Source organism: Numenius arquata, chromosome 1 (assembly GCF_964106895.1).
Source record: "Numenius arquata chromosome 1, bNumArq3.hap1.1, whole genome shotgun sequence".
In the NCBI taxonomy this organism is placed as follows: domain Eukaryota; kingdom Metazoa; phylum Chordata; class Aves; order Charadriiformes; family Scolopacidae; genus Numenius; species Numenius arquata.
In genome coordinates, this window is record NC_133576.1 from 44,634,258 (window position 1) to 44,656,156 (window position 21,899).

General features: G+C 43.0%; 1 protein-coding gene across 1 annotated transcript in view; it reads right to left on the bottom strand.

Moving 5' to 3' along the window:
- Window positions 1–21,540, bottom strand: part of LOC141473049 (cystathionine beta-synthase-like protein) — a 28,986-nt gene extending 7,446 nt beyond the window's left edge. Inside the window, exons 1-15 of the mRNA XM_074160401.1 lie at window positions 21,410–21,540; window positions 20,152–20,363; window positions 19,467–19,573; window positions 18,349–18,483; window positions 14,904–14,983; window positions 13,434–13,568; window positions 12,812–12,881; window positions 9,867–9,958; window positions 8,869–8,998; window positions 8,067–8,147; window positions 7,775–7,880; window positions 6,866–6,940; window positions 6,024–6,158; window positions 4,501–4,609; window positions 1,001–1,085 (exon numbers count right to left, since the gene is read on the bottom strand). Coding sequence (XP_074016502.1) covers window positions 1,001–1,085; window positions 4,501–4,609; window positions 6,024–6,158; window positions 6,866–6,940; window positions 7,775–7,880; window positions 8,067–8,147; window positions 8,869–8,998; window positions 9,867–9,958; window positions 12,812–12,881; window positions 13,434–13,568; window positions 14,904–14,983; window positions 18,349–18,483; window positions 19,467–19,573; window positions 20,152–20,363; window positions 21,410–21,451 — 1,594 coding nt within the window. The 5' untranslated portion in view covers window positions 21,452–21,540. The remainder of the gene's footprint in view (window positions 1–1,000; window positions 1,086–4,500; window positions 4,610–6,023; window positions 6,159–6,865; window positions 6,941–7,774; window positions 7,881–8,066; window positions 8,148–8,868; window positions 8,999–9,866; window positions 9,959–12,811; window positions 12,882–13,433; window positions 13,569–14,903; window positions 14,984–18,348; window positions 18,484–19,466; window positions 19,574–20,151; window positions 20,364–21,409) is intronic.
- Between the last annotated feature and the right edge of the window lie 359 nt (window positions 21,541–21,899).

A 21,899-nucleotide genomic window follows, 5' to 3' on the forward strand; every position in this document is an offset into this window, starting at 1 on the left:
CTGGCTGTATTAAGATGTTTAGTGTCTTATATAAGCAGTTTGCTCAGCCAGCTGGATTGTCCTGGCCTTTTCATTTACTCAATCTTTGTTTCATTGCAAGCTTCCAGTGAGATTCTAGGTTGATAAATAGGACAGAGACAAGAGCACATCCTTATGGAGATTATCAGGAACACGCCCAAATTTCATTACTACTCTTCATTTACAGTTATAATTGAGATAGCTGTCAGATAAGTTTATCTAGTGAGTCTTAATATTGTTTTTAGACTAGTTCCTCAGTGTTTGTAATTTTGCAGTTGTCTGCTGTAAGGAAAATAAACCAGGAAAAAATATTATTCACATATAACAGTGATATATCCTAGCTTTGAAGATTTATTTAGTCCTTTCCAATTAATAAAGAAGGCAGAGCAAAGAGTTTTGAGAAGGATTTAAAAAAGTAGAGTTTGGAGGAAAAACGTCAAGTGAAGGGGAGTAAGTTAGTTAAAATAAAAAAGAAAAATAAATATTAAGCTGTCTTGAGACAGTGATTTCAGTGTTGACATCTAGCTCTTATTAAGATCTTAAACTTAATATTAAGTTATAATAAAGGTTTTGCTTTAGAAAGGCAAAAAAAAAATTAAGTGTAGCTAACCTGGGATGCTCCCTGTGGTGGAACTGCATGGAGCAGGAAGTAGCAAAAATCAGTAGTAATGCAGGAGCTTATTCATCGGCTAACTGTTACTAACAAAGCCACTGTCCTGTGGACAAGACTCGGGCATTCAGTTCTGAGCAGTAACTTGCTCCAAAAGCAGGTACATTACAGTACATAGGGTTATTAATGGATTTAACATTTACTCCACAAGAATTACAGCATTAGTCTCTTACTAAGTGTTAGTAGCACGTAGGTACATACACACAGAAGCCAAAGCCTCTCTTCAGAACTTGTTTACACACTCACACTTGTACTTGCTTCTTGTTACCACTCAAAGATTATCTCTTATAAGGTGCAGTACATCATACTCACATTGAATTTGTTCATGAACCACTAGAGCAAAGTGGTCTATTTCCAGGATATGAGAGAGTTTCCCCAAGTTGTCTGTCAGGTTTATCTGAGGAGAGAGTTACAAAACTTAAATAAAATAGTGCCTTTAGAAGTTTAGTGGTCGATAATCTCCATATACTTTGTGCAGTATTAAAAACAATACATCAACATTTATATACTGCTCTCCATGTGAAGTGTTGTAAAACACTAAAAAATCAAGGCTAACTTAAAAGATCTTTTGTTTGTTTCTAATTTAAAAAAAAAATTAAAAAATGAAACACTATATGAAGCTATTAATTGTGATTCTGTAAACATAACGAGTATGCTGAATATCTGAAAAACCTCTATGATAGAAGAAGATCAAGTGTTCCATGTGTCTAACCAAAGAATTTGCCATAAAACTCATTATACTTGGTGATTTTACTCTAGGTAGTAAAGACTGGGAAAAAGTGAATGAATCAGGCCGCAAATCATTGTGGAAGTGAATGTTATCTGCAAAGGCAGCAGGTGAAGAGAAAAGCCCAAACAAGCCAAATACAAAACCAAGGGTGAAGATTGCTAGCTAACACTGTATTCAGGTGGAAATCAAGGAACTGAGAATTCAGAATTCATCTTTAGTGTTCAACTTTGCTAAAGACTAAACAAGAAAGCAGCCAGTGTCAACTGCAGAAACAATACAAATCCTTCTGAAACACTTAGCTGATGACCTGCTGGACCCATTTGAAAGAATGCATAAAACTGTTCTCCCTACATGCTTTAACATATTAAGCAGCAGCAACAGGCCTATTACCCACGTGACTCTCTCCAGGTAACAGCAGCAACCACTCTCTGACATACTTCCATTTAAAGGGGATTAAAGCAATTTATGGCAAAGAAAATGTCTTGCACTGCAGATTAAAAAAAAACCTTTATCCTGCAGTGAGCTCATCTTATGACTAAGGAATAAAGGCATGAGCATTTGGGCTGCACTGGGACACAGAGCTCTCATCTCCACACTGTGAGTTAGAAGAGATCAAAAGGATTTCCCAGCAGCCCATGTTTAAGGGATCAGCAGGCTATAGTGCACACTGAAGCATTGATCCTTAAACTTGTGGGCCAGGCAAGAGGTGGGAGGAAATCTGGACCTACTATCACATCAAGTCAGCTATCAGTCACCACCACTGACAAGCAATTTTATGCAAATGTATGTGCAAAGCCTAACTTTTGAAAGTTCAAAGCTCACTGAAGGGGTAGAGCCCCTTGACATCTGATTGTGTATACTAAATGGACCTGTTTCCAGGGACTGGATAGGCTAAAGATGACCAGGACAAGCAGCCCATAGGCAGCACTGGGACAACTATGAAAACATAAATTTCTGTTAAGCATTCCAAAACATGTTTAACAGAACTCCCACAGTTTTCACCTATCTCACTACTGCTCATTCAAGCTCCCTAAAAATTTTGCCCACAAGTTTTCCCACATGTAGTCATTTTTTTTTAAACCTACTGTCTTTAAGACAATTAGCCCATGCACATGCTACCACATTACACATGACTGGGACTGCTTGTTTGGCTCCAAAGGCAAGTGACATTGCACTGCTCGTGGTCCTACAACTAAATTCTCTCCTTCCCCAGAAGCAGGCTGTGGTCCACCAGGGATGCTGGGGACACCACGCCTTGCATTGTTTAGCAGAATGGTAAATGCTTCATGACGCTAACCAAAATCACACCAGGGAACAGGCTAACAATTAAACAACTAAACATAGTCATAAGAAAGTGTCAGAGACCATGCCCCAGTCCTATTTTCTGGCAAAGGCAGACAAGAAATCTGCTAAGGCTATGCCTGCACCAAACCTAACAGCTATTAGTAGTTGATGCAAAGATCCTTTGGGGAAGAAGGGATAAACTCCAAACCACTGGAACTAACATCTGACTCCACAAGAATGGCTCTCCACTCCACTAACACATAGCACTTGTTTGGATTAGCAAATTATCGTGTGACTAGTGTTTCAAAGCTTTCGAGTACTATCCTACCGGAGACTTTAAAAAAAGCTATAACCATTACTTTTCCATTCCAAGAGACTGCCACAAAATAATTGTAGTGATCATACCAAAGAAAGCGTCCTTCATTGCCAAAAGATAGCTTTGCCTTGGTAGTCACAGGCTAAGCTGACCTCTTATTGATGGATGCTGTGGTACAGATCCTAACTCTAGGATATCCTAAGTCATTTCAGTGACACAGATGATCTGTTTTCCCAATCTCACCAGTAAACAAGCCAAATAAGCTTGACTAAAGTGGCAAGAAAAGCAAAATCTACAATACCTCTGAGATTATATGTATTTAACCATGTTTCTCCATTAAATCATCAATTCAAATGAAAATAAACAACAAATGATGCTTTTAGTTAGCATGTTAGCAATACCACCACTTTTGTGTAACTCTCCTTCCATCCTCCACCAAGAAAAAAAGTCAGAACTAAAGAGAAAATAAACAGTTCAGCTCTTCTCTACTGAAGAATCATGAGAAACTTCAAGCTGCCCACGGAAAAAAGCCACAACCTCAGAAGCGCAGAGAATTGGCTACTACAACTAACACCAGCGTAGCTACAGAAATGATTACACACCACCAGCCCAGAAACTCTTAAGTTGTCCAAGTGAGGGAGAACATGACCTAAGCAGTTTTGTTACGCACCACATTTCCACCTGATGCTTGATTATCCGTCTAGGAAGGAAAAGATATATTTACGTTTTTCCATAAAGAACTAGCATCCTCCCTCAACCTCAGGGACTTGGTAGTTTGTAGGCTGAATGGAAGCATCACACATACTTCCAGAATACAGCCTCATTTACTACAAGACATTCTTGAAACTAAAAAGCCTGGTAAAAAATAGGTCGAGTATTCCATGTTAAAAACAAAATCCATTTCCTGCAAGAGAAGAAAAGCAATAGCAACAATACTTAAATGTTTTAGAAGAGCACCCATACAGCTGGGAAGTTGTGGTATCTTGGCACACCACATTAGATGGACGGGTGAAACTGGCTAACATGAAAATTCACATATCTGGACAACATCAGCTTTGAGTAGCCATCCCCCTGTTTCAGAAGGCATCTGATACAAAAGGCAAACAGTTGCTTGTTTTTAGCCAATACAGAAATTATTTTTAAGAGCTGTTTCAACATCTCCCTCTCTCTTCCCCTGGATAGTTACATTGCCAGGTTTGTGACGGGGTTTTAGGGGAAGGAGGAAAGGACAAGCATTATATATATATAAAACATATACACACATATATATATGTATATATAAAGCACAACATAGAGCCACAATACAAACCTGGGAGCTATTGAGTGACCTAGGACAGAGTTTAGAGCGCATCTGTGCTCAGTAACAGCTGCTCTGCATGGTCCCAGGTAAACCTTACCCAACCTAACAGCACTGTAGTCTTAGGACACCTACAGCAGTACTTTAAACCAGAGAACAAGGAGTTGTAGAATATATCTGCTCACCTGTTTAAATTGCTTGTAGATTATTTTGCTGACTTCATCAGAAGGCTGAACTTTTCCAGCAAGCAGTGAAGACAGCATGTTACCCAGGGTAACCATGCCTAAAATCACTCTGGGGAAAGAGAGAGAGAAGATAGGGCTAAACAACACAAAAGCCTCAGGTGTTCCTGTAGATAAAAGCGTCGACTCTCAGTTCTCAGAGAAGTCAGTTCAACTGCTTCATGGTGTAAAGCAACATTATTGATAGTATACTTGGACTCTTTGCAGGAGACAGACTCCAATTCTGGAGACTCACACAGAAGTCAGCAGGTGCTGTGGGTGCCTGGCTCTGCTGAGCATCAGGCTTTTTGTGTCTCTAGTTCTTGCAACTGGAGAGCTTTCTTGCAATCTGAGAGCGCTTTTGAAAAACACAGCTTCATTGTTTTACACCCTCATCTGTCCTTTTGAAAGGTGTGACAGGGCCAGAGACATGCTCACTTCAATTTTGCTTATTCCCCTTCTCCCTGCAAGGATGTTGCAAGGACCTCCCTTGAGTTAGAACTGTAAGCAGAGAGTAACTGAGCAACTCTTCATTATTCAGCCTGTTCTACAGGAGACTTGCAGGGTAATAAGGCATACCATCTTGCTGGGGACACCCTGGTTTATAGGGGTCACCACAACATTGCACTATAGTGCAAGGCTCAGAAGAAACTGGGTAAAAGCTGTGGTGGAGACAGGTAGGTTTGGGCTGTTTTAAAAATGATTTTTTGCTTTGTTATGTTAAGCAGCTACTATAAAAAACAGTGAAGTGATCCTGCAGAGACACACTGAGCATGTATATCATATTAATCCTTAGAAGCTTATTATGTGAAGGGCAGGACAGTCCTGGCACAACAACATGTCATGATTTAACCCCAGCCGGCAACTAGAACCATGCAGCTGCTCACTCACACCGCTGCCTCTCCCCCTCCAAGAAGTGTGAGGACAAGACGGGAAAAAAAAGGAGGGGAAAGGGAGAAAAACAGCCTTGTAGGCTGAGATAAAGACAGTTTAATAAAATAATAACAGAAAAGGAAAAATAACAATAATAATGACATGGGTCACTTTCACTGCCCAGTGAATTGGCACCATCTCAAGCAGTGATTGCGGATTACTGCCTCTTGGCTAATCCCCATTTATATACTAAGCATGACGTCTACGGTATGGAATATTTCATTGGCCATTCCATTGTTCTGTCTATGCTTCTATGGGAAGCTCAAAAAAAGTCCTTGAATAGTGTAAACATCATTTAGCAACAACTAAAAACATTACTGACATTCCTTTCACAGCAATCACTAGAAAAAAAATTCACTCTTTCCCAGCTGAAACCAGGACAGTATATTAAGTCCAGCATTTGTGTGTTTAAGGTAACATTTCTGAACTGTGTTACTATAACTGAAGAAAGATGAGTGAAAGGATAGTACATTTCTAGTAAGCATTTAAAGACATCCCTTGAGATCCAGTGAGAGAAGTGATACATATGGATGAAGTGATATATGTGGACATACCCAGATTCATCAACAACTGGTACCTGGTCGAATCCCTTCTCCCGGAGAATTTCAACAGTCTTTGCACAGGTAACAGTTGGAAGAACAGTCAGAGGGGCAGAGAGCTTGAGTTCCTGAACACTGATGTTCCACCACCTGGGGATGAAATAAAAAAAACAAACCCATGCAAGTCTTACGGAGAGAACAGAACTGGTTGTTCATGTACAGCAGCCTTCAACACTATGGGAAGGACAAAAAGGAAGAGCCAGGATTCAGCCAGAGTCAGTAAAGTTTCAAGGCTTTCAAGTTTTCTCCCCAATATCAGAAAGTCACTGAAGTATGAGAAGGCTTTAAGATTGAAACTCTTTTCCTCATTTAATTTACTTTCTAGGATCACAGATAGGTAGTGCAGAGCACTAATTTCCCTAGTTTCTTTATTTATATCTTACACAGAAATTTTTGTGCTCCTACTCAAAGGGCTACCCATATTTATAGTCATTACAGGTATCAATTTACCCCCTCCACCTATGTAGAATTGCAGTGCTTTGCACTCCAGAGCTCCGATCTTGGAGGGGTTCTCTGTATACTACCTTTTCATTTCAGATACAACCCCTTTCATTAAAAAAAAAATAAAATAAATCATTAAATACCAAGTTTTCTTCTGCTGCCACGCAACTTAAAGAAGGAAGTCAATTAATTTAAGTAGATTTGATTAATAGCTGCAATTATACATCAACACAATAGCATGAAAGAGTAGCTAAATCAAAGGAAGTAATATAAATTGAAATGAACTTTAAATTAGCAACTGCCACAAAGTTGACTGAATAGACTCATGAAAAGCCAAATGGATCTGACATGCTTACCAAGGTTTTTTGACAAGGTCGTCTTCTTTCATGAACCCTTTCTGAATCATCCATTTGTCACTCAAGAACTTGGACCTGGAAAGCATAGGAATTGAAAAGCTCATTAGCAGGCTGAACATCTGACCGCAAACCTAATAGCACACAGAGGCAACTGTTTACCGCTCACTACCACTAACAACTAAAGAGTAACTGAAAATATACTGCCATTCACCGTCCAAGCTTACCAGACTTGAACACTGGAAGAAATACTCATAGGAAGAAAAAGGAATCCCATAGGAAACAAAGCCTCTTCTACATCAGTCCCTTGCGACACAATAGAGAGACAGCTTGGAATGGACAAGTGCCAACCTGTACTCAGGCAAGGTCTGTCTGCAGCTTCTAGTTGTCAAGCATTATGCTGGATGCAAGAGAAATCAGGAAACATCATGTTTTGGGATATATTTCAATGTGGCAGGAGAGAAACAACTTCTTGGCACAGCTCAAAGCCCTCACACTTCCACCTGTAAACTCGCCCCAACATTGGCTGCTGCTACAGTAGTGCTGTGTTCTGCTGTGGACACAGGCAGAGAGAGCAGACAGCCTTACAGGGCCCCTTCCAGGAATGGGATAATAGCTATGGTCCTCAATAAATAAAACAGTGAAAGCAAGTCTTTTCCTGTGAAAGATGCTAACCAGCGATGGTTACATACTGAAGTCAGACACAAGGAGGAGCTCAGCTTTCAGAGCACTAAGCTCCTTTCTACTCCATGTCAGAGCCTTTCTAGATACCTCAGAAGTTGTGCCCCAAACACATTCCTTGCTTTGGTAACTGGGTTCTATAAGAAATATGTATTCAACTCGCCACTGACGTAAGGAGGTCTGAGGGACTGCCTCACCCTTTTCCCAGAGAGAAAACAAGCAGGTTCTTACATGTAGTTCCGGATAGAGTCAGGGAGGATAACAACACAACGCTGACCTTCTTTCAGCTCTTTGGCTGCCTTCAGAGCCACAGACATGGCACTGCCTGAGCTGCCACCTGCCAAAATGCAGATCAGGGTCAAAACTGTCAAACCATAAGTGAAATGAGAAAGAAAGAAAGAGAGGAGGAGAGAAAGTAGAGGAGTCCAGGGCGAGGAGCTTCTGAAGTGGAAGGTGGTCTCCCTGACTTGCAACCCCCCATATATTTTTCAGAGAAACCCAAAGGAGTCACATCTGCTCTTACCACACAGCAGTCCTTCCTCTCGGATCAGCATGCGCGCTAAAGCAAACGACTCCTCATCATTGCTCTTGTACCACTGGTCCACTGTCTGAGAAGAAGCAGGACGACAGAAACAATGGTCTATTTAAATGACGAGGGCTAGGGGAGCGACACAACTAGTGCGAATTCAACCCATGCTCTTAGAGGTAACAGCTGCCCTACTGAGTCATGTGCCTGGGTTTCCATCCTCCAAATACCAAGTGGTTGGGGATTTTTTTGCCAAAGTACAGACAATCACATTAGCACAACAGACTCCTTATTGAAACCTTGCTGTGAGAACAGGCTGTTTTGAGACAGCCAGAGAGCACCAAACAGTTTCCTCCCCTCCTGGAGAGCTTCCCATGGACATGGGCTCTGCTCAGGCCGTAGTCGTATCACTTCTGGCTGGGAGGGGTTGGGGTGCTTTGTTGGGGCGTTGTGGTTTTTTGGGGTTTTTTTTGTTTGGGGTTTTTTTTGTTTGTTTGTTTTTTAATTGGTTGCTTGGTCTGTTTATTTAATTAAAAAAAAAAAAAAAAAGAAGTACAGTGGTCTAGGAAAAGGTTATCTGTTCACAGCATTTCCATCCAGTGTTGTAAAACAAGTGTTTTTACACTTGTTTACAAAAGTCCTCCCAAGGACTTTTGCTGATGGAAAGAACAGGAATAGTTCTGTCTGCTAGCCCTCCCCTTTCAGCACAAAGAAATACTTCCACAAGTTTTTCCTCCACCTTTCACCTCACTTCTGCATTTCAACAGAGCGCAAAGGGCAGTAAAATAAGCAGTACGACTTACAGATCTATCCAACACTGTGGGGACAAAATCATATCCAATTCCTTCTACTTCATACATTGTCTTGTCAGTCTTGTTCAGTTCTTCTGGTGTAGCAAGGATGGAGCCTTCAGGATCAACACCTATAATCTGGAGAAGCAGTTTCCACTTTGGATACCATGACACACTCCTTTTGAGAACACAGCTATTTACTCATGAGCTCTGGCCTCATTACAGCTGTTGGTGTCACATTAGCTGTGCACACAGCCAAGCTAACAGCAACCTAGTCTCCTATTCATTTCTTCCTGGCAACATTCACCTCCCCTGTGAGCAAAACACTTTGCTGCTTCTGGCCCCTTGGCAACACATCCTGTCTCCTCAGACTGTGGACACTAAGTAAGGGGCACCACTTGTTCTACATAGGGTTTGTTTGGTTTAAATAGAAGACAGGGTTTCCCCAAGACAAGACTGTCCTCATTCACAGGTCAGGCATCATTACAGCCAATATATTTTGTGCCAAGTGTAAGCAGAGTTGTTTTATTTTGTTTACCCCTCCCTGCCTATGTAGAAAAATATTCACAATTGAGACACGATACCAATTTCTGTGAGGAAATCTAACACAGCACACAGGTAGACACACAGGTTGGCACATACAGAGAAAATTTCACTTGGTAAAACCTCAGCAGGTCCAGACAACTTAGTGAAGGCATAGTCTGAGAGGAAAGAGGAGGCTGCAGTACGTACTAGAGAAAAGTTTCTCAGACACCCCATGAAGGGATCTGTGGGCCATTTTTCATTTGCTGAGCCAAACTTGAACTCTGGTCACCAGTGAGACCAGAGTATGACGATTTCAGACAGTCTGAAAACCTTTCTTTGCTGCTCAGAACTACCTTCTAACTGAGAACATCCAAGAGGTTCCAAGGAGACCCAGGGCAGACTTGCAAGAAACAGGACGTGCCAAGTGGAGCAGTTTGAGGTTCATGCCACTAAAGAGAAATGCTTTAGGCTTACCACTTACTTTGCAATCTGGACACTTCTCCTTTAGCTTTCTGGAGATGCCAGTGATAGTACCTCCTGTGCCAGCCGCAGCCACCAGCATGTCTATTTTTCCTGTTTAAAGGTCAGGGATAGAAGGCAGTTGTGAAATCTCCCCCAGAATGATGAATTAAAAACCCACTTAAATCTAAGTATGGAGTTTCTTTAACAAAGATGGGCAAGATAAGGCTCTTTGCTTCCCAGGAGCTGCGTTATGAGACCTACCTTGAGACCACCTTGCTCTATCTCCATTTACTTCAACAGTGGTTTTGAAATGTCCATCCAGCGGCCTGGCAAGGCACTGATTTGTTGTACTTTGGACAGAGCTGGAGGTGGCCCACACAGCTGACACCTGTAGTTTCCTATTACTGTATTTCCTGATGCAGAGAACCCATTCTTTAACTTATAATGAGCAGCCCATTATATTAATTTACTGAATGAGTGCCAAGAGCATGGCATAGGTACCCACTGAGAGAACTGTTAACACAACTACTCTCTCATTTTCATATGAAAAATACTGGTTTGGTCACAAGCACTCAGAGTGAGTGTAGGTATGATAGTTCATTCTTCTGCCACCCCCTAGTTTCCAAGGTGCATCCACATAATAGCTTTTTTAATAATACACACACACACACACACCAATTCACACACAAAACAAATGCTTGCCAGTCAAAAGAATAACACCCTGCCATACAGGGGTATAAGCTCAATAACTGAACAGTGACTGGCCTATGAGGAAAAGTAAATACAAACAAGAAGCCTAAAGCTAGAAATAATCTATACTCTCAGTTTGTGGGTTTGCAGTTTGTGAAAGTATATTCATTTTAACTCAGATTTAAAGAAAGTTTGCCACAGAAAGACAAGCCAAATCCCCTGAACAAGCCAGTGTTACTTTTCAGGGAGTGGGCAGGAGAAAAACCCTTCACATGGTCCTCACCTTATTGAGAAGGAATTTAATACCCAATTTTCTTATTAGAAGGTCCCATCAGAAACTGTACTGTTTTATAAGACAGGTCAGTAGCCTCCTTTAAGACTTCCTTCTACCACCTGTTATGGCAAATGACTATGTGGTAGACGGCAGCATCACGCTGAATGCTTCCAATAGCTCTCAAACCAATTCCTCTGCTGGGTGAATTAGCCCAGCTAAAGCTCTCTGCTGCCACAGCTCAATCACTTCTGGTACTCCAACCTAGCTGCCTACAGCTAACATGAAACCCCTGCAGAGTAAACAGGTCTTACTGGTGGTAACTGCAACACAGGACAGTTTGTACTCCTGAGAACTCCTAAGTGAACAAGCTTTCAGTGTAATGGAGTATTTGGCCTGAGAATATAAAAATACCTAAGTGCCGGGTCTGGCACTTGGGTCACAACAAGCCCATGCAACGCTACAGGCCTGGAGAAGAGAGCCTGAAAAGCTTCCAGGAGGAAAAGGACCACAGTCAACAGCTGGCTGAATATGAGCTGGCAGGGTGCTCAGGTGGCCAAGAAGGACAATAGCATCCTGGCTTGTATTAGAAACAGTGTGGCCAGCAGGACTAGGGAAGTGACCATCCCCCTGTACTTGGCACTGGTGAGGCCACTCCTCAAATGCTGTGGTCAGTTTTGGGCCCCTCATGATAAGACAGACATCGAGGTGCTGGAGTGGGTCCAGAGAAGGACAACGAAGCTGGTGAGGGGTCTGGAGAACAAGTCTTAGGAGGAGCGGCTGAGGGAACTGGGGTTGTTTAGCCTGGACAAAAGGAGGCTGAAGGGAGACCTTATTGATCTCTGCAACTACCTGAAAGGAGGTTGTAGTGAGGTGGGAGCTGATCTCTTCTCCCAAGTAACAGGCAATAGGATGAGAGGAAATGGCCTCAAGTTGCACCAGGGGAGGTCTAGATTTGATATTGGGAAAAATTTCTTCACTGAAAGTGTTATCAAGCATTGGAACAGGCTGCCCAGGGAAGTGGCTGAGTCACCATCCCTGGAGGTATTTAAAAGACATGTAGACGTGGCACTTAAGTACATGGTTTAGCAGTAGACTTGGCAGTGTTAGGTTAACGGTTGGACTCAATGATCTTAATGGTCCTTTCCAACCTAAATGATCCTGTGATTTTTATGATTCTGTATTTGTGATCAGAGAAAGCAATGCTGTTTTCACACCACTCTAGCTATGGCTTGTTTTTTTTAAAGATAACTTAAGCATCACTGCTTTCTCCACCTGGTCACAAGCAGAGGAATCTAAAAACCAAAGCACCCTTCTTTAACGGGGAAAAAAATTTCATTACTATGACTACTGAAATAAAGTAATTCTCTAATGACACACAGGAAGGACATGGACCTGTTGGAACGGGTCCAGAGGAGGGCCACAAAGATGATCAGAGGGATGGAGCACCTCTCCTATGAAGACAGCCTGAGGGAGTGGGGTTGTTCAGCTTGGAAAAGTGAAAGCTCTGGGGAGATCTTATAGCAGCCTTCCAGTACCTGAAGGGGGCCTACAGGAGAGATGGGGAGGGACTCTTTATCAGGGAGTGGAGCAATAGGATGAGGGGTAACGGTTTTAAACTGAAAGATGGGAGATTTATATTAGATCTTAGGAAGAAATTTTTCACTCTGAGGGTGGTGGGACACTGGAACAGGTTGCCCAGAGAAGCTGTGAACATCCCATCCCTGGAAATGTTCAAGACCAGGCTGGATGGGGCTTTGAGCAAACTGGTCTAGTGGGAGGTGTCCCTGCCCATGGCAGGGATGTTGGAACTAGATCATCTTTAAGGTCCCTTGCAACCGAAACCATTCTATGATTCTATGATATGTATGGTATTTGCTGTGCGAAAATTCATGCACTTCTCAACCACCTCCCAAGTGGTTGTCCCCCAAGTACCTAACAATAAAAGAATACTAGAGACTCACTGAAGATCTACTACTATGTTAGTAGTAGATCAAACATACCATCACACTGCTGCAGGATCTCTTCAGCTGTGGTGTCATAGTGCGTCAGGGGGTTGCTGGCATTACGGTACTATATTGGAACATAGAAGAAACATTAAGTAGACTAGAAAGACAAAAACAATCACATTGTGAGGCATTTCAAGAACACAACAAACATCATCCAAGCCCCACAACAGCTACATACACTCCTTCCAGACTGTTTCCTTATTACTTGGACCTAAGCGGAATGCTCAAGGGGAGGTACAACCTTTCTCAGCGAACTAATTTAACATTAGTTCTAAGGTGCCAGCACCCTCCAATGCCAGGATCAGATCTGTCTGTGGGACAGTTTCTTTTAAGAACATGACCTTTGTACCTATTCTTCCACACAGGACTGCCTGGACAGTGGAAAGCCACCCATGTGCTAAAGTTTTTGCAAATATAGGCTCGTTGCTGCCCTCTACTGACTATAAAAGCTTGCTACCCTACAGCATGGTGATGCCTCAACTACAGCTCCAGACCTGGGACACTTTACCTCGAGAGACACACCTAGGCTTTGAACAGTCAACCAGGGACAGCAAGAAACAAGTTTGAAAAACCTCCTCCCATGCCACGCCTGCACCTCTGACGCTTTGGCTCTTACCTGGTCTAGTATATGTGCATTGGGGATTTCATTTTTCAGTCTCCAGGCTACTCCCACATGAGATTCAGGAGAATCAAACCTGGCAGTAGTTGGGGTCCTCACAATCTCGGCACCCAGAGCTCTCAGAACATCCACCTGTAGGAAATAAAGGTGGTCACAAAATCCAAAAATGCTCTTCTAGCACAGAGACTTCATTGAGATGTAGGGGAAAGAAAATATCTTCCCTTTTACCTGGTCTGCAATAGCCTCCTAGTGGTTCTCCTAAACCCCAGCCTTGCATCACTGAACCATGAGTCCAAATCCTTAATGTCATTTGCTCTTAACTAAGTTTTACTTGGAAGCTAGATGTCAAATTCCTGTTTCTATTCTAGGCCTTCAGGCCTGTAGGAACTATTGGTACACATTGAGAAGCCTCATTCAGGCAAAACACCATCTCCTCTCATGATGGTCACGTATGTTTTGCACTCCAACAGTGCTATAGCCCAGTATTTTATGTTTAAGTGCAAATTATGAGTATTTACCTCCTCCTCTGGACGCAGGCAGCAAAGCAGATCCTCCAGGGCCCTAGGTACCATTCAACTGCTCTAAGGGCAAGAAAGTTTATGACACTGAGCTAAGGCAAAGCCTGCCTCCAGAGTGGGGGTGGAGGCAGGCCTTTGGTGCTGCATGGCACATGGCAATGGCCATGTGGTACCTCTCCCTCCAGAGCAGGTAAGAGCAAGCAATGGGTATAGGCCTTCAGGGGACACTGTTCTCATTTGTGCCACTGCCTTTTAATTGGAACACTAGAAGTGTTTGAACTGAGATAAGTGGTTTTGCTAACAGCAATTTGCTGTCTCAAGCATGAAACTTAGGGGATCTCTACTCTCTTCTCTTGTTTTGTCTGCTGGTGCAGCACCACAGGACAGGGCTTGCTCTAGAACCAGATGTTTTGTGCTTTCCACAGTGAAGGTAAATGGACATTACCCAGGCAGCTTTTCCTTCTCCATTGTTGTTGTGGTGACACAACTCAGATGCTTGCCAGTACCCCCAATGTAACTTGAGGAGGTAAACAGGCTCCATCACAGCCTTGTTTAGCCCAGTGCAGAACAGAAGAATATTCAAACCTTCAGCACTGCATTCCTTCCTACTCTTTGCACAGTGAGGGGACAGCTAACCCAGGGACAGGTAGTCACTTCAATGTGCCGGGCAAGTCTCAAGTTCCCTTGACATTTGTATTTAAAACAGTTATTACAGTTTTCCAAGTGACCGTGCGGGTGGGTCTAAAAGACATTTTCTGTCCATAGCTAGCCAGCCTGGAGTTCTCTGGGCCCTGGCAACAGCCCCTCAGCAGAGCTCTGCCTGGCCAATGACTTGGAGATAAAGAGCTTACATCTTCGTTGCTAAAGCCACAGCACTAATCTGCACCAGGAGCTCTGCAAGCACAAACAAGCTTATTTTTAAATTCTTGAAAATAAAAGCAGATCTGACCTTCTCCATGCTCATTTTCTCTGGCATCACAATGATACAGCGGTAACCCTTCACTGCTGCAGCCAAGGCCAGTCCAATTCCTGAAAGCAAGTAAAGACACGTAGAGCATACAGTGAGGAGCAACAAAGAACAAAACCCACAATGCTAGCTTTGGCATGCCCTGACTTTAATCAGATTTTCACCAGAGGCTTCAGAGTACAGTGTCCCTAGAGGGGTGGTAAAGGGAATATTTCTGGCTACCAGGGAGAACTGGATTTACAGATGATGCTAGTTCTTTGAGGATCACAGCCAACAAAGTTTAGCCAAGGGTGGGAAAACTTAACATGTGCAAACTCCTACCTTTACCACATGCACATCACCTTCCTCCTGTCTCACCCACTTCATTTTTACAGAATTAATTTGGGAAAGGAATAAGCTTTAAGCTAAAGAAGGTTAGAGCAATCATTTTGGTACTGTCAGAAGAGCATTAGAGCTTCTATTGACGCACTTCTACATTAAATCCTTACTTTATAGTGTGCCAAAAGAAAGTCCATTCTGAAAAAGAAATTATTACATGTTTGAAAATACAATCCAGGAGTGCAGCACAGACTGGAATCTACCTGGCAGGGGAACAGCTCTGTGGAAAGGGACACCTAGAGGTCCTGGTGCACAACAAGCTCAGTATGAGTGAACAGTGTGCTGTTGCAGCAAAGAAAGCCAGCAGGGTGCTGGGTTGCATCAACAAGGACATCACCAACAGAGATAAAGAAGTCATTATCCCACTCTGGCCAGCACTTGTCAGGCCACACCTGCAACACTATGTTCAGTTTTGGCCCCTGCTACACAAAAAAACATGTGGACAGGCTGGAGAGGGTCCAGAGAAGGGCCATGAAGATGATCAAAGGAGTGGAAAGCCAGCCAGGAATGGCTGAGAGAACTGGTTTTCTTCAGCCTTGAGAAAAGAAGGCTTAGGGGAGACCTTGACCTTATCACCACGTTCCAGTATTTAAAAGGGTGACTACAAAGAAGACAGAGACTCCCTTTTTACAAGGAGCCACATGGAAAAGACAAGGGGTAATAGGTGAAGTTACTGCTGGGAAGATTCCAATTGGACAGAAGAAGAAAATTTTTCACAATGAGAACAATCAGTCATTGGAATAATCTCCCCAGGGAAGTGGTGGATTCCCCAACAATGGACACTTAAGGTTCAGCTGGACAGGCTGCTGGGCCATCTTGTCTAGATTGTGCTTTTTCCAAGAGAGGTTGGACCAGATGATCCTTGAGGTCCCTTCCAACCCGGTACTCTATGATTAAACGTTGTTTGTAATTCAGGTTCTAATACACTATGTCAACTTGCTACCACAGTGAAGTACCTTGACTGTTAGAGACAGACACATTTCTACTTTAAAAATCCGCACCTCCAGCCTGATATCTGCGTTCCAGCTTTTCATTGTCTGCCCACCTGAAGAGCTAAGCTCAGAAGGGCCTTCCCCATAGAAGAGAAGCTTACACCTGCTATCAAATCACCTCTCTGCTGGATAAGCTAAACAGATCAAGTTAATTGATATGTTCTGAGGTCAGGCTGCACAGCACTTTCCCTTGCCGTTCTGGGTACCAGGCACAGTACCAACACATGCTCATGACAATGCCTCACAGGCAGTTTACCCTATACAGAGACGTGCTTGTTCAAAGCTGGCTCTGTTTCTACATGGTGTTGAATTCTGCCAGGGTGGGGAAAAAAAAAAAAAAAAAAAGTATCTTTAACTGTTCCTGTAAGAGAAACATAACTCACATCTCAAGTAATTCAAGTAGTGTTTAATTATTTGGGGCGGGGGGGTAACTTTTCCCGGTATATTATAGATAAATATGTATGCCTGATTTAAAAAAAAAAAAAAAAAAAAAGACAGCAAAGGCCTCACTAAGGCTAAAGACTGAAGAGAAGCCATCCAGCACTCTACTATCCTTTATGGTCTGTGATGAAGAGAACATTTTTGAGACCTGAACTCTAACACTTTGTACTTTCTGCTGCTGACCTGGAAATGCAGCAAACATCAAAACAGGACTTTGGCTGAGGGAAAAGTGAGATGCAGAGAGGACAAAAGAGTAACACATTAGCTCTCACATTTAACATACTCAGTAGCTCTGAGCAGTAGCCTAGAGCAAAAGCCACTTCTCTCAGGTTACCATCTGCCCTGGTCTTTGCTTCTACATGAAAAGAGACAGCTTTCTGAAGTAATTGTTATGTATCTCCTTCAGTTCTGCCTTCTATCTTTTGGATTCTGTGGCAAGGACTACCATTTATCAGGTACTGACCTAGAAAGCAAGATGTCATAGTATAACCCCAGATACTGGAGAAACAGAATATGGATATTTTCCACTACGTGCCATTGTTCAGGGAAGAGGTATAGCCACAGTCACAAGGCACAAGGACTTCAGTTGCACTGCACCCCCCACAGAGCAGCTGCTGAGCAAATGGCAACAGATACGACTTCCCAGTTTTCTGCTGAAGGCAGGAGAACTGGTCACAGATCAGCTCATCATCCCAGTCCCTCCCTTAACAAAGGCTGTACTGGATCGAAGTAACAAAAGGAAGATCCGCCTGGACTATGTCTATCAGAAGGCAACAGTGGATGCCAAGGAAAAAGTTTAACAGGACAAGACAGAATACATCTCCAGAACACGTCAGGCAGGACAGTAGCTTGTAGCTCAGCTCAGGATCCTCCTCAGAGGAAGCATTACATTTTATATTGAACTAGCTCAAGGGGGAGCATTTCAGGTATGTTTACTCCCCCACCAGCAGAGCAGCTTAACAGAAGAAGAGCAGCTGGTGCCCAAAGTTAACTCCAGGCTGCTCAGATCATCAGATGCTCTGCCCGGCCCTGACTTGTGGGACTGTTCCTTCCTCCAGCCCTCCAAGGAGGAGATGCTGACCCAAGTGGAGTCTGTCGAAAAATCTAAGTGTGCAAGGGCTATGTCAGCAGACAATGCTGTGGGGATGCAGCTCATCCGCCATCAAAACCACACCAACACGGAAAGGCTGTTTCTCAAACCAGGCCCACCTCACCTGACAGGGACCATTCTATTCCCAAATATAATGGGAAGATCCACATTCATGCCAGTCTTTTGGTGCTTTTTTTATCAATAATTTCAGTCAGACTTTAGTTCCTGAATAGGACCTAAAGATCCTACTGAATCCAGCCTAACTCTTCTTTTTTTATAAACCAAAGGACCTCTGCAAATTTAGCAGACCTCCTTCTCAGCTGCTCTGCTCAGCATAGGACACTGCAGAATTGTTCCTTGTGTGAGATGGAAGAGGCACTGCTCCCTACACCATGCAAGCAGGAAGGGATCCCCTTTCTTCCTTGCACAGGCAGCCTCCACGCTCCAATCTCAAGTCTGTCTCTTCCATGAAAACCACAACAGCATTTTCCCCCCTACACTTTGCTAGGGTCTCTCCATCCCCTACCTGTGTTTCCAGAGGTTGGCTCTACGATAGTGTCTCCAGGCTTCAAGATCCCAGCTTTTTCAGCATCCTCTACCATCCTCAGGCTGATGCGGTCCTTCACACTGCCCCCAGCATTGAAGAACTCGCATTTTGCCACTGGAAACAAAGAAACCAAGCAGAGTTCTTAAACAGCAGTCATTTGTTAAACAGGCTGCTGAACCCAAACATATCTGCAAGAGCAACGGTGTTAACGTGTCTGCCCAACTGACCTCCCCACTTCACATCAGAGATGGGATTCAGTTCACAGCATCTCCACCGTTAAGAGTCACAACAACAAAGCAAGTTTGGTATTTGATGCTGGCCACAGAAGCCAGGAACCCCCACTCTGTCAGTCTCAAAATATGACCTCTCCTTTCATCTTTTCTCTTCATTACAGCCCAATTGTTCGGATGAAAAGCCCCAGGGCTCTTCCACTGCAATAGCACGGGAGAAAGAGAATCCTACCAACATGCTTTGTCTCTTCCCCACTACATTCTCCAGCCAAAGAGCTTCTGATCAAACTGGAAGTTTCTCCCATTCTTCAGCCTACACTTTCACTTCAGTACTCCCAGCACTAATCCCTTCAATGGTGTTAAACACCTCTCAGGACTTTGATCAGAGCCTCCAGATATCTCCAGTATAGCTGGGTTTAAAAAACTAACAAACAAACAAGACATTCACGGACGGTTTCATCCCTTTGATCACTTTTCAATGATCTTCAGTGGTAAATGCAGATCTGCATTTGTACACAAAATGATGAATACTCTGAATATGAGAAGCAGTTAAAAATGTCATAAAATATTTTTAAAATTAAAAAACTATTTTCTATGAAAAAAAATTTTACTTTTTCTACAAAAATGGAAAAGTTGCAGGAAATGTCCTCATGAAGTACAAACTGAAAGATGTTTTAGATGACCGAATCCTAAAAATCTGAAAAATCTGCTAAAGAAAAAGAGGAATTTTTCTCAACATTTTCTACAGGGTACCTGCATTCCTCCTACGCCCAGAGGGGACTCCAGTGGTCCCACTGCTAACCAGGACTACCCAAGTTTCTGAAATGGTGTTTCTTATTTTGATTTTCTACCTGCAGAAGTACTCACAGAGTTCACACTTGAGCCCATGCTGCTTCCCAATCTTGTTGATTCGCACCAAGGGCGTATTGCCAACTTTACTGAGGATGCTTGGCAGGATTTTCAGAGGTTCTGGCCTGGTACACATACAAACAAAGTCAGTGTATTCACAGAAGGGGCCACAAGCAGATCACACAAAAGCAACACATTGCTTCCAATGCTTTTTATTTCAACCAGCTTTCTCCCCCAACTTTAGCAGGCTAGTTATTTTAGTTTAAAAGAACGTCCATTGGGTCCAAATTCACAAAACATCAAGTCCTTGACCAAACCAAGGATTAATTGGATATCAAGCCAAGTGCTGAAGCAAGAATTAAGTGCTCTGCACTTCTTCCTGGCATGAAGTAGTTTAGCACTGCTGAGAGTCAGCTACTTCACAAGGAAAAGGCATTAACAGTGCAATCTTTCATCTAGTCAGGGAACTGCTTGCCAGGTTACTTAAAATAAGCTAGTTCCAGTCCATGTAGTTTCACATCTTCAGTGCAAGGCCCCTTAATCTGGGTTCTTAGCTTTGCTTATACATGGAAATTAAGCACCAGCATATCTACATGCTAAACAGCATCAATTTAAAACAGTCATCTTTTGTTAAATCCATGTGGCTCTGAGGGGACCTGGATTAGTGCTCTATCAAAAGTCAACAAATAAAAGTAATACTTACAGAGTGGTATGACGATGGGGGGAGGCAGAGGGGGGTTTCCCAAGCTTCCATGTGCATTTGCTAGGTGTATCAGGGCGGATCCACTCCCTTTCCTTGTCATTGGCCTTGCAGTTCTCATTGTCCGCCCCACCAGGGAGGAAATATTTGCCAGATGCATGTGGGCATGAGTTCGTATCTGGCTTCTGCTGGGGAGGAAGTCTAGGCGTTTCATCCTTGGGGGAAGGCGGGGGGGGGGGAGGGGAGGGGAGAAGGAGAGGGGAAGAGAGAGAGCGATTTTTATGCCTTGCTGTAACAAGGTCAGAGCATCCTTTGAGACTACCAAAGTTACTCAAGTTCTGCACCATGGGAAACCACCCATCCACATTCACATAATTGCCCTCCCTAAAATAGCTAAAAAACATGCTACTTATAAGGAGTCCTTACTCTTGTCTCTGTCCCTTCACCAAAGTATCTATTTCCAGTCTAGTGTTTCAGCATGCAGTTCTTCTGAGGGAAGCCTGAACAGAAACTACCCTGGTGGCAATTGTCAAGAGAGCAGAATTGCCTATAAGTCAAAAGGAGGAATGGCAAGTTAGCCTTTAACACACAAGACCAGGTTCTGCCACTGACTATAAGAGATCGTATCACTCTACCTAAGATCCAGGTGTTAGGGCAGAGAGCACAGTATGTCTCAGTTAGATGAACCCCATCCTCAAATGTCCCAGTCTTTTTTTTCCGTTATGTGAAAAAGGTCACAACAAACTTCACTTCCCACTTTGAAGATGGGAAAGCATTTCAGCAAAATTTTGATTTGCCAAATTCTTATAACCAAAATGAGAATCTTGCGCTGCAACACTGAGTGTAAAAGCTCAATACAGTGCTCTACATGAAGAGAGCTTAAACACACTGAAATGTGCTTACTGTAACTAGTCTCCATAAATATCAAGAAAACAGGACTAACCTCATGGGAGACACCTCTCCCACACCAAAAACAGCTCTCTGAAATAAGCACTCCCCATTCCAAGCAGAGAGGAACAGAGTAAGACTACTTCATGACTAATTAGAAAACATGCCAGAAAACTGAATTGCTACCTGTGGTGATGAAGGAGATCTCTTCCAGAAATGCCACTGGTTTCAATAGCACCTACCTCCACAGCATTCCAGGGAAAGGAAAAAAAAAACCCACACCCTAGAAATCCCTCCAAGAACAGATAGGTTTTTCCCAAATTTTGGTGACAGAAAAACAGGCAAACAGTATTCCCCAAAGACCAACGAGTACCTTAGACACAGAAACAGGCCTTTCCAATATCAACTTCTCCATGTTCTTTGGTGAAGGTGACAGCACAGTAGACTGGACTTTCTTCAGAAGACTGAGTACTGTGGCTCACAAGACTGGAACCCTCTTCAAAGCTGCAGATTGTGGAAAAAAAAAAAAAAAAGAAAAAATCTCTTGTAGGGGCAAGACACACATTCCACTTTCATAGGCAAAAAAAGAAGCTGCAAAACAAAGTGAAGATGTCTTGCATAAACAGGATAAAAAAATAATCACACAGCAGAGGTATTGCGCAAGATCAATGGAGGGTCTCCTGATCCTGTTCTTCCCGCATTACCTAATCTTTGCTCTGCCCTGCCAAACAGCTCAGATCCAGTAAAGTAAGCAGAAAATACCTCCATTGGACTGTCTGCAATTCCATAAGCTTGAAAGCCACACAAAGTAATAGAAAATACTCCAGTTCACAGGATATATACTTCTAGGGACACCAAGGGTG